Source organism: Nycticebus coucang, chromosome 4 (genome assembly GCF_027406575.1).
Source record: "Nycticebus coucang isolate mNycCou1 chromosome 4, mNycCou1.pri, whole genome shotgun sequence".
Classification (NCBI taxonomy): domain Eukaryota; kingdom Metazoa; phylum Chordata; class Mammalia; order Primates; family Lorisidae; genus Nycticebus; species Nycticebus coucang.
Window position 1 is genome coordinate 89498624 of NC_069783.1, and position 13147 is coordinate 89511770.

General features: G+C 49.7%; 1 protein-coding gene across 1 annotated transcript in view; it reads right to left on the bottom strand.

The window, feature by feature from the left end:
- ACOXL (acyl-CoA oxidase like) overlaps window positions 1–13147 on the bottom strand; it is a 395512-nt gene that overhangs the window by 48459 nt on the left and 333906 nt on the right. Inside the window, exon 17 of the mRNA XM_053588707.1 lies at window positions 5110–5180. Coding sequence (XP_053444682.1) covers window positions 5110–5180 — 71 coding nt within the window. The remainder of the gene's footprint in view (window positions 1–5109; window positions 5181–13147) is intronic.

Below are 13147 nucleotides of genomic sequence, written 5' to 3' on the forward strand. Positions count from 1 at the left end.
GCTGTATTTGGTAAATTTGGAGGACTGAGGGGTAGTGTACTGTTGGTCCCTTGGAGATTTTTGTTTTTAAGAAAGACTCAAGTGTGCCTGATTTCTTAAAACATCACTAGACAGAGAAGGAGCTGCGTCTGGCCAGACCACAGTGGTGAGGGGCTATGAGAGGGAGGCCTGGCGTCCCTTCCACCTGCCCATGTGCCTCTGCACATTTGGGGCAGCATTAGTACTTAGTTGGTAAAAAATGCTAAGGAAGCTTCTAGCAGCTGCCATCCCCCCACAGCTTCTGTCCTGGGGAATGATCTCTGCAGGTTCACCTGACCTGGGCCCATTGCCCACCAGCCTGATGGGCCCCTGCATGGCCTACTGGGTAGACAGCAGACATGAAAACCACTCAGTGTGTCTCCCTAGATCAAGATACCACCCCTCTCACCACCAGTCAGTCTGTGCATGGAGACCAGGAAGGGACATTGTCGCTACCTGAGTGTGACAGCCCTGCCACAGGTCTGCGTCTTGAAAGCAGAGTTTCAAGGCAGTGCTAAAATGAGCCCAGCTGGCTGCTGGTTTATTTACTGATTTTCATACAGGTAGCTTGGTTTTTGTTACTGTTTCCTACGTAAATATGGTACGATAGCAGATCTTACCTAGAGACAGGCCTGCCTTCACCCTCACCTGGTGCCCCTAGCCAGAGGCCTGGCTGCACAGGGGGCAAGTGCATGGGGGAACTTTCTGGGCACTCACTCAGCATCACTGGAGCAGGAAGCCTTACTCTGAGCCAAGCCTTGTCCCACTTTCTTGCTCCAGGTATAAACATCAGCCAGAGCTCCTGTCTCTTGTCCCAGGGAGCATTCACCAGCAAGGCCACTCATCCCCAAGCATCCCACTGGTGTTTCCAGCTTCTCTGAGCAAGGCAAGGAGGTCCTGCAGGTGATGCCTCACAAAGTTTTAGATCCATTGAGGACCCTGGCTGGTGTCTCCCACCCAAATCAGAAGCATCTATTGCCAGGTGTGTAAGAAACTCCCAGATGTGCAAGAACAAAATTAGGAGGTATGATCATGTACATTTAGTTTAGAAAATTATGATCATAGCCAGGCATTGTGGCGGGCACCTGTAGTCCCAGCTACTTGGGAGGCTGAGGCAAGAGAATCGCTTAAGCGCAAGAGTTTGAGGATGTAGTGAGCTGTGATGCCATGGTACTCTACCAAGGGCAACACAGTGAAACGCTGTCTCAAAAAAAAAAAAAAAATTAAAAGAAAGAAAAAGAGAAAAGAAAATTATGATCCAATGCAGATTGGCCCCAAGAGACCAGTCTTCCTGCCATTTTCCATCCTAAAAACAGGAGAAAAGGTGGTGGGAATGGAGGCAAGGTGTGGGCTGAGCACTAAGAGGACAGACTGCTGGGCAAGGTCGGGCCATGTGGCTGAGGGAGGGGCTTGGACTTGATTCAAAAATAGGCTGCCCAGCACCATGGCATGCCTGGGACAGCCAAGGGCCAGGCCTTTCACCCAAGCTGTGCTTTTTAATGGTATCTCTTTCATGCTCCAGAAAGTCTGAGTCTGGAGGGTAAGTTCTGTGATCATCCTCTTCACAGAAGAGAGGCAGTCAGGCTGGAAATGAATCCAGAAAGTGGCACGTAGGATGTGGAGCCCTGAGAAGGTTCACTGGCAGTGCCTAGAGGGGAGAGACAGGTGGGAGAGGGCCAGGCCAGAATATCTAGTACTGCAGGGTTGTTGGCAATGTTCACCCATAGATTTGCAGAACATAGATATTGGCATGGTCTGTGGGGACTTCTAATGCACATTCTCTTTTACCAGAAAAGGACACTAGGCTAAAAGAGTAAAAGTGACCTGCTCAAGGCAACACAGTGGTTCCTGGCAGAGTGAAGACTGCAACTTGCTCCTCAAGGATTAAACCAAGGTGCTCTTTTCTTGGGCAGAGGGAGAGGCTGGCTCTAGAAGAGGTTTCAGAGGGTGAATAGATGAATGCTCCCCCCTGGGACAGGGAGGCCCCATCGGCCACTCTGCAGGGGTGGGGAGGACAGAGACTACTAAGGTTTAAACTTGCTGCTTGGACCTGAGGATGGAGCTTAGGTAGCACCTGGAGTCCCCAGGGAGTGTGAGTGGAGACAAGGGTGAACGGTTCCTCAGGGCAGTGCCCACGAGGGGCCAAAGAGATTCACTGGCAGATAGAACTAAGACACAAGTAAGGACAGAGCTCAAAAGTGAATGGGGCCAAATATATAATTTCTGGAATTTCAATATGTTGTAGAGTTCAAATAGTAGTGAAATCTCACTACAAGACAACTCCTAATAACAGCTGTCTCGGCCCCGGTATCTCTTCCCTAGCCCTTTCCAGGGCTACAGTGGTGGGTGGGCAAACCTTAAGTCAGTAACAGGTTTAACCTCTGCTTGTAGGTGAGCAAATTAAGTCACAGAGTAGCCTGGTCTCCCCTGCCTTATAGCAGCCTCAGCCAGAGGGTGTGATTAACAAGGCAGCTGCTATAGTACTTCTTGTGTTTCCATTGCCATCTCACCTCCTATGTGGGCTCTGGTGGGGGTGCAGGGGTGGGGTGGTGGATTTTCCTAAGAATTCAGACACCTGAGGAGATGCCCCAGGAAGAAGTCCAATCCAAGAATCAGGGACTCTGGTTTTCTGGTCCTGGTTCTGTTTCCTGCTAACTAGCTATGCAATGGTGGCTAGTCACTTTTCTTCCTTGCTCTCATGTTTTCCTGGTCATCTGATGAAGGCTCTGGTCTCTACCATCTGGGAAGTTTCACTGTTTCTGTTTCACTGTGTCTGATGTTGGCTCAACCATCCACCCAGCTGCATGTTCGTCTCTTTCATCTTCTTCAGTGTACAGGGGGACTTCACAGATTAGAACAAAATATTTGTCTCCAGGTCTCAATTATCCTTGACCATGTAGGGATGCAGCACTATGCATATGCAAAATATAATTTTAAAAAATATCATATTTGCTCCAGATCTATATTTTTGGCTTCCAACCAGTTTTTATGAGGTTGAGTTTACTGCAGAGAGTCTGCAGGGCAAACCAACATACGATCTAGTGTAGTCAAAATGCTCTACGGTTACCCTGAATAAGTTCTCTCACATGACATCTACACAAACTCTGCACACCACTGTCACACCCACATGGCGTCCTCCAATGTGTAACATTAAACAAACCTCAGCCTCCTGAAAAAGATTATGAAATAGTTTCAGTATATATGAACTGAACACATATTTTTATTCAGTGAAACTTCTTTGATGGTGCCTGTTCAAATATGTGCAAATATCGAGAGAACACCCACAGACATCGTCCCTGATTGCTGTGGCCACACAGTCTACAGAAACCAAAAGAGAAGACACAAAATACTGACTGTCACTGAAGATTCCGCAGATTCCAGGACACTTCAGGCCATCTAACCTTCCTCTCCTAACCCTAACCTGTGGGTGTCTAACCAAGTATGCTAGACAACCCAGCCAGGACAGTGGGAGGGTCAGGGAGGAGGTGCCACTGTGGGAGGAGGAGGGAGCTCTGGGTAAAGCCTCTTTCCATCCTCTCACTGTAGACCTCAAGAGACTCAGAGAGGAGGCCCCAAGGAAGCTGGAAGCAGCCTGGAGCTGTGGCTGCCTGGGGCTGGGCTCTGTACCTGCCCTCTCTACCCCACTCTGCCTCTGAGATGCCCATGTAACCTCCAAGCAGGGCTCACCCGTAGCACCAGGCAGGGCCCAGAAGTTTCACCTCCTGAAAATAAAGGAGGGAGGGAGTAGTAGGAAAAGAAGAAGAGAGAAACAAAGAGGAGTAGATGGTAGGTGGTAAGAGACAGCACCACACGGAACGTGTCCTTGTTCTCTTGAACACTAAGCAGGGTAAAGAGGTGAGAGTCTGGGGCCTGAGAACTGTTTCAAGGTCACAGAAAGCCAGGCTGCACCTGGAAGGAAAGGTCCTTGTGGAACAGAGCTCAGGGCAAGGAACGAAGAATTGAGTGTGGAAAAGCCCCAACACCAAGCTCATGTGCCGGAATCTGCCATTCTAAGTGCTTTACACACTCAGGACTGTGGGGAGTCAGGTCTCCTAGAAGACCCCAACACTTGGTATCAGCAGCACCTCTTTATCATAAAATTAACATCACTGAAAGCTTAAAAAAAAAAAAAAGACAGACCAAAAATATCACGTCTTAGGCAAATGACTTGAAAATACCTCAGAGTGACACCCTATTTTTTTTCCCACCCATTTCTAAAGTCAGATGACACCTGGTAAAGAAACTGATGTTTAGGTAAAAAATGCAATTCCTGGTACATGTGGTTTCCTGATGGTACAGCATTGAAATGACATCATGGAAATGCTTGTGCCTCAAGGTCAGTCTGCACAGTTTCTAGGTGAAAACATGAGTCTTAGTCATTGGTAGAAAAGTGTGTACACACCCCTGTGGTGCTACGGCTCTCTGCCTTCAAAGGCAACATTTTAATCTAATTCATGTGGCTGCTTGCCAAGTTTTTCCACACTTTTGGCTCACCTAGATGTGCAACCTAAAATGTAGGTTGTACCATTTGGAAATGCCTCTGTTCCTGTCATTTGGAAGGAAATAAAACAATTGTTACTGGGGAATAAAAAGAGTGTGTCTTCCACTCAAGGGCAAGGAATCAATGACATAAGATGCTCATCCCAGTGGTTAATATGAACTGTCTAGTTTGTATAGCATTCCCTATGGTGACAAAAGTAGGAGGTGGCAGACTGGGGACGTATGGAATCCTTTGTCTTAATTAAAAAGTATAATGGGAGACGTGGAATTTGGCCAAGCCTCATAAATCTGCTAAAAGAATCAAGACTCTGTCAGATAAGTTTAAATAGAACCAACTGAGCCCTCTGGAGAATTAAATAGACTCCCTGCTAGTAGTTGACACCCACTCTCCTGTCACTTCCCTGCACTCCACAGACGACGGTTGTGCTCATTAACCAGCAACCCTCCTACTCACCGATGACAAGTTTATCCCCATGGAGCACAAAATTCAGAGATGATAAATCTACTCCCGCTTGTAAAAATGAAACTCTCCTTGGGGCAATAAAAGTGCTAGGAGCCTTTTGGAAATAAGTTCTTTATCTGATAACCTACCTTCATTAACAAAGCCCGGTCCTCTTGGTCAGGACACCGCTTCACTGCCAGGGAGAACTGCTCTAAGGTCACTGGAAGGGAAGAGAAAGAAATGGTGAACCACCTCCCTTCAGGCTCTGAGCACTTCTGATCTGTGGAAGAACACCATCGTTATAATTGGCACGCTGTCCATCCTGCCTTGGAGGAAGGATGGAAGAGTTCCCTGCCTGTCCCCTGTGTGAGTCAGGACCTGCACTCACTTCTCCACCTGACCAGCTGGGCCCATCACAATGGACCACAAGGCCACTCCTATCAGCAAAGCTCCACCCTGCACCACAGGAGGAGGACCTGGGTTCAGCCCCCATGTGGGCTATCTTGTCCTCCAAACACCATGCTGTTTTCCCTGTTTCCTGCATTATCCATCAAAAGGATTCCATGTGCCCTTGAAAACTTGGCAGTACTCAATTTTTGATCCACCTTGCATCAGGATTTCCATGGCTTTGACTCTTCTCCTGGTGCAAACATGATATGACTCCACATGTTGATTCAAGCAAACCTCACAGACTCTCCAAAATATATCAAGTTTTCTTTCTCCAGCCCATCTTCTCCAATAGAATGGTGGTGGGAAGGTTTATTAAAGAAAATGTCTTGTGTTTATCAAGACATTTATTAAAAAAATTTAAATTAGCTAGAAAAGCTCTAGGAATGTTAATACAGACAATTTACACAAATTTCACTCCCCTTCTCTATCTCTGTGGCCAAACTCTCACCAAAGGTCCACTTGTATGAGCATCAATTTTGATTTTGTTCTAAATAAGCACCAAGCTGCAGACTACCTTTCCTGTACCCTGTGCTGACTATAGTTTCATTCTTGAAAATGCTTATGTGATTCCTTGCTGCCCTCACACTTAAATCCACTTATTTGACAGGAATTAAGGCTTTTACTAAGTTAGCCAATCTAGATTGCCTTTTATTGCTACATTCTAAGCCACTGATCACCCAGGGTTCCTTCAACCTCCAAAGACCCCCCCAAAGGTAGGCAGAGCTGAGCCCAGCCAGACTCAAGACTGAGGGATTGTCTGATTCCACTGTTACAACCCCAAGCATTTCTGAGTGCCATATACATAAACACAGATCTTTTAAAGATAATCATATCAGCAGTAAATAATTTTCATCAAGAAAACATTGGGTAGTGTTTTTTGTATCATTTTCAATGCTACTTATAATATACAATTCTTCAAACTGTTTTCCCTCTGAAGAAATGACTCTGTGTAATCTCAATTGCTGTCCACTGTAGACTCTGCTGATTTTTCCTCCCGGTGTAAATTTTTGCTCTTATCCAGTCAAAACATGTTCAGGATCAAGAGTGAGCAATGCTGCCGCTTCACACACACTCTCCAATGCCTATGTCCATCAGTCTTCAACTGGCTGAAGCTAATATTAATTACGTAAAATCCTCAATATAACCTTTAAAAAAAACCCAAAAAACTTTGTCCATAAACTTCGACAGAAACTTGTAGAATGAGATAAGAGCCTAAGCTATGCTGAGTTTCCAAAAACACATTTGCCCTCACCCACTCAGAACGTATCAGTCTGTGAAAAACTCTGGGGGCAAGATCGCTATATCCCCCCCAAACCTTCTGTGGGCTCTGCAGTGGACTTTGCCGTGACCTGATTTGGTGGGATAATATATTGAAATCCGACTATTGTCTGAGGACGAGTGAGGAACAGTCTATAAGTTCAGGTGTTAGGTTTTCTTCAGATTATCTTTTTAAAGGTGGCTATTTTACTTAGGAAAGATTTATGTGGTGGCTTCGAATCTTACTTGGTGTGGTTCATGGAAATCATTGCATCTGCTCTTGCTTCCTATGGGGGCTACTTGAGTCTCACCCTCAGCTCTCTCCTCTCTGTGGGCACCCCACGTTCATGCCTCTGATTGCCCTTGCACTGGGCTTCGCTGTGACACTTCTAATTGTTCACAAGACAGGACACCCAGTTCAAGTTACTGTGAACTCTGTGCCTTCAATCAGCACTAGTTGACTTTCGTAATGAGTCAGCCCTTTCCTGCCTTTGCCTGATCCCACAGGCCTCTCCACCACTCACTAGGGCCCTGAGCCCAAATCTTAGACTGTTCCCTGTTGGCACCAACCCTGCTGATGCTCGCTGCACAAGGTCTCAGATGCGCTCCTTTCCCCAAGCACCTGCCAGTTTGATTGCTAGCTTTGATGCCCACTGCTGCCACCACACCGAACCTGGCTCGGCCAGAGCCCCCCAGCTCATGGCTGGTGTTTTCCCTCTTCCCTCCAGGCTTATCCTGTCTTCCCCAGTGTGAACCACCCTCCCTGATGGCCCCTCACCATTCATCCATGGCACAGTCCCTGGCCCATGTGACCCCTCTCTGTTTCCCTCTGGTCAGCCCCAATCCCAGTCTTCTTATGGATCCAGCAGTTGGAGCAGTGGCCAGCACAGGCTCAGAGTCAGACAGACATGGCTTTAAGTGTTCTCTTTTGGCACTACTGGGCACTTGACCTTGGACAAGTCACATGCCCTTGCTGAGTTTCTGTTTCCTCCTCGGTCCCATTCGAAGCCTAGGAGGAGTTGGTGTGAGGACTAACGGAGAGACTGCAGGTGAGGAAACTGTGGGTGCCAGGACCGAGTTGACACTCTGTCCTGTGCTCCTCTCGCTAACTCTTCCCTGTGCCCATTTGATGTCTTAGGGTTTTTCTTTTCTAATCAGTCTCTGGTTCTTACATTTATGTGACACCCTGGCCTCAGGAATGGCCTGAGGACTGTGTCTTAGTCCAGACTCTGTTCTGTCCCCATCATATCCTGCATGCCCAAGGCCATGACCCCATTTTGTGGAACTGAAGTCTGAAGCACATTTAAAGGAGCACAGGGCCATGCAGATGGAGTTTTCCCTTAACAGCTGGCTAACAACCTATGCCCTTTCTACGCAGATGACAAAAGTCAACCTTGAGGATGGAGGCCCAACACAAGCAGAATGCACCTACGTCCTGGCTGTCTGCCCCTACCTTAGGTGTCAGTGTGGCACGAGCTCTTATGCCAACCGTGGGTTCCGCTATTACCTCATTCCATGTTGGTTTCTACTAAATCCTCAAAAAGGTGAGGACAGGGATGAACATCTCAAGATAGCTCCTCTCCACCAGGCCTGGGCAGCCACTTTCCCTGCTACCTTACTCACTGACGTAGGGAGAAACATCGTGACAAGTTGACATTTCATGTCCTCTCCCTCCTCCCTCCCTGACTTAAAATAGGAAAAAAACTCAAAACGAAAGCATTTATGGTATCCACCTTCCTCTGCCTTTGTTGCTGATTCAAGGGGCTGCCTGCCCAATGAAAATTAGATATGCCACAAAACCAGTGCCAGCAACACAGCAGGTCTCCCCAGGGACAAGATTTTCCCTAAGGGACTTTAGATGGAATCATTTTCTCGCTTCAACAGTTATTGTTTTTAACTGCCCAGAAGTGTTCCAGCATCATTCATGTCAACAGTGGAGGCCAAGGCCTGCACTTGTCTGCATTGGTTGGACGTGTCCAACTTTATGGGGCAAAGATAGAGAGAATGAGAAACTTTTGGATGACAAGTAGCTCTGAGGCTGGGAGGAAGGTGAGGGAGTAGCAGAGAAAGAAGACACGATTCAAGTAAAAAGTGGTCATTTGGGAGAAAACACGTGAAACAGCAAGAAACACACATTTCTCCTTTGGAATGTGTGCAGCAATGGGCTGGCAGGTGGCTTGTGCACAACACCTCACCACTGTAGCCCCTTCTGCAAGGTAGATAGGACCTTGCAAAACAGGAGACACCTAAAGTTCAAGTAAATGGTTGCACCTGGAAGACATTTCATTATGATGTGTTGTTGCATGTAAGAGAGGGAAAACGAGACCACCCCAACGCACACCACCTTTGTACTTATTTTCCTCTTTGAAATATCCCTGGGAGGATCAGGGACCTATCACTAAGTTAGCAGGTCCAAGTTCTCCTGACATATGACCCACACTGTCTAGAATGTCTCTCTCCATCCCTGTGCCATGTCACTGGGTAATAGGGCCCTGCTCAGGGAGCCAAGCTGTACGTAGCCCTGTGCTAGGAACCTTCCAGCCTAGCCCTTCTCAGGAAGCTACGGTGCCTACTTGGAGCCTGTACCCAACCTGGGCACCAGCTCCAAGTGCCCACTTTCCTGGGCACCAGCTCCAAGTGCCCACTTTCCTGGCCCTGATAGCTTAAGCCTCTTCCCTGTGCTTCTGATGGGGTAAGAGGGTTACACAGGCATGTGCATCCCTAGACCCACGGTGTGGCCGGGGGGCAGCTGTTTTCAGGGCTGCAACCTTGGGTGTTTAGACTGAGGGACCCACACAGGGTGGATCAGAGTGCAGTGGAAGGGGGCAGGTAGAGGAGCTGCTTCTCACCACACCGCAGAGTTTACACAGCTGCCAGAGCCTGACAGTTCTAGATTCCAATCTGACCTTCTGGATGAATGACGCTGTCAAGGCAGGTGGAATAGATTCTCTTCTACACGTTGTCAGCTTGCTTGGTACTCCTGCCCGGAGCCCAGCTTGGGAGGGGCAGGCTCCTGCTAGAGGGAGGGACCTGACACTGAGGTACGAGACGCACTCTGACTCCTTCAGGAGCCAGTAAACCTGTCTCTGAAAAGTGAAGGTCGTCCCAACTGGGTTTGCAGTCACCTCAGGTCCCTACAGTGAAGATGTCACCTAGGAGCTTGTCATCCTCCTATCAAGACCCCCACTTTGTCACCTCTGTCCCTGTCTACTCTGCAGCCCCTTCCTGTCATGTACTGCCAGGTCTCACCTTTGGGATCCTATGCACACTTCAAGACCCATTACTGATGGGCCTTCTGGGAAGCATCTGGGGGTCTGTGACTGTGCAAACACCCTGTCCCTCTCACAGGCTTGTCCCAGTCCATGAGTGTGGGTCTGTAGTCACCTCAGGTCCCTATAGTCCCTGGGTGTGACAGCGATTCTCTGGCAGAGGCCAGGCTCCACAATGCAGCCTTCTCTCAGGCAGCAGAAGGTGGAGGGTAACATCTCTCCTGAAGGACAGCTCCACCTGGGGGGCCCATCCTCTTCTCCGGGAGCAACTGAGGCTTCCCTGGTGTCAGGAGCTGCAGGTCCCACACCCCTTGCTGGCCTCTCCCATGGTGCCCACCCCCAGGGTCCTGGCCAGGGTCCCTTGCTGTGCTCAGTTCTCCCCTGAGTCTGTGGCATAGGGTGGGACACAGTGGCCACTGTCCCTCTGCCTCTGCTCTCAGCTGCATGTGACAGCAGTCTCCTCAGCTCCTTTTGCAGAACTGTCTGCCACTCTAGGCCGCTGAAGTCCCCCACCCACCCCTGATTCACAGCATAATAGGGAAATGTTGAAAGAGAGAAAACAAAACAAAAGGGCTTCAATTTGCAGAGAGAGCGCTAGCTTTGTTTCCAAAATCAACACAGGGGATAAACAGGGGCCTTAATTTCTTGGCAAGTAGCTGTTATGGTAAACGAAGCCTTCTGTGCTGGGCTGTGGGGAGAGGTATGGCGCTGGCCGTAGGGGGGCCTCTGTGTGAGGGCAGGGCCCAGCTCACTGCCCTGTCCCCAAACTGCTCTTCTGGGGCTGCTGGCTCACATCCTCCATTCCAACGAGTGGCAGAGCATGGTGTGTGCAGGCCTCCCCTTCTCCACCCCATCTTTGAGCTCACAGGATACAGGGGTGCCTGATCTCTGGTGGACCAGCCTGTCTATAACCAAGTCTCAACAGGTTTCCTGGCCTGACTCCTGGGGTCTCAGCACTTTCCAAGGCACAGCCTCCTCCAGGGTGGAGCTGGACCACTGCTTTTCCAATGTGAACCCTCCTTCAGTCCCACTGACACCACCTCTGGGCAGGTCTTTGTCCTTGGGCCTGCTGGTCACACCTGCTCATTTTGGTCTCCACCCCCACATCCCCACCCTGGGTCTTTCTCACTCAGAGCACATGTCCCATGAGATCAGAAAAATTTCCTTCTTGGGAGTCTGGGTGTGATGGTGACTCTCCAGCAGAGGCCAGGCTCCATAATGCAGTGCCCAGCACCCCAGGACCCGCCCCAGTCTGCTTTTCTAGGCCAGTTCTCTCACACTGTTTCCTGGCCATTCCTCCAAACCCTTTTCTTCTAACAAGGTAGGCACCTTGTCATCCTCCGAACAAGCCTCCCACTTTGTCACCTCTGCCACTGTCTACTCTGCAGCCCCTTCCCACCATGGTTGTAGCCAGGTCCCACCTTTGGAATCCTATGCACACTTCAACACCCTGATGGGCCTTCCGGGAATTATCTGGGGGCCTGTGACTATGCAAACACCCTGTCCCTCTCACACAAGTATGAGGGCACCTGTGTTCCATAGTATTCCCTCTGCTGGACCGAAAGTCCCTACATTGTCTGATAATTTAAGCTCTAAGTTTCACAAATAGGAGGTATGAAAAACCTGGTAAGCAAATTAACAAGTATTCCCTCCACTCCTTTGAAACCTGTAAGAAGGGGAACATGTCAATTGAGACTATACCTCTCCAGGCAGGCAAAACACCAGTTTGACTGATCCCTGGGGTGAGAACAGTGATGGGTCTCACTGACACCATGGAAGCCTCGATCCCGCTCTGAGCCACAGGAAAGATGAGGGTAATGGCCACCAAACCATCCAGGCAAGCGGTGCCCAGAACATGCTAAGGGGGCCAAACCCTCTGCAGTGTTCTGACCCTGGGGACCAAATCAGCTTCCCTCTCTCCATGTGTGGGGCGTTGCACACCAAGACACTCATCCTTCTTCTTAGAGTTCTCTTCCACAAAGCCAGCTGCTAAAGGGAGCCACCTGCGGTCTTTGGCTGAGAAAGCACAATAGCCACCGTCCTTCCTGAAAGGCAGAGTCCTTTCCTCCTGGGGCAAATGTGGCTGTTCACTCAGAAAGAGATGTGGGCACAGCTCATCTGGGCCCCTTTCTAAACCTCACTCCCACGTGCAGGGAGGCTGCCCCCCTCAGGTGGACAGGGCACTGGCTCCCTCACCTGACACACGCCTGGCTCACCATGGCCAACAACTGCTTCCTGGGCCTGTGAGCAAGGTGTAGAGCTCCAGTGTTGTCACCTCCAGCCAACTTGGGCCTTCCCCAAGGCACTGGCTCATCCCACCTGCAGATCCCCACACAGCTGTCTAGAAAGACAACTCTGACAGTGACGATCAGCTGGAGGCCACCCACCACCCCTGTCCCATCAGGGGAACAGGAGTTGACCACTTTTGGAAAACAAAAATCTGGTGGACTCCAGATGTCACCCCTAAATCAGGAAGATAAGGGACTGCCTGGGGCCTCGACGGGTCCTCTACTCTGCAGAGATTCACCCTTCAGTCTAACAGAATGTCCATGGGCTTGGATACTTCTGGGCCCTGCAGGCCTCTCTGTCATTACCTGTTACGGCATCCCTCTGTGCACGTGCCTATGTCCGAGCTAAGTTGAATCTAGTACTTAAGTCTCTGCCTTGATGCCCAGAATTAATCCCTGCCCTCATCAATCTTGGCTTTTCCTCCAACCTCGCCCTTCCCATCCAGCCACCCTAGATGCCCTCCAGATTCCTTCAGCCCCAAATCTCCAGAACCCAGTCCCCATACCCCCGCCTACCTCCCTCACTTTCCGGTTAATGTCCTCAGAGCACCACCCCTCCTATTTACCTCCACACCACAGCCAGAGCAATCTTCCCCATCCTTTCTCCAGGCTCCCCACCACAGGCAGGAGGTGACAGTGAAAGCCACTGGCCTCAGCAGGAACACAGGCTCCCGGGACCCTGACACCTGCCTCATATTGACCTTGTGCACTGGCCACACCCAAACACAGCCCCCCTAGATTGTTCATGCACATCATGATGGAGAGGCATGTGCTTTCCACCCACATGACAGGTAAATCTTAGCTGCCCTTCAAAAGGCCAGGCCTCTGATGCTGCTTGCTTCTCCTGACATGTGAGGAGCCACTGGTACCTGCACCCCAATCTGGCTTACGTTCCTTCTGTGTCTCCTGGGACACCTGCCCGT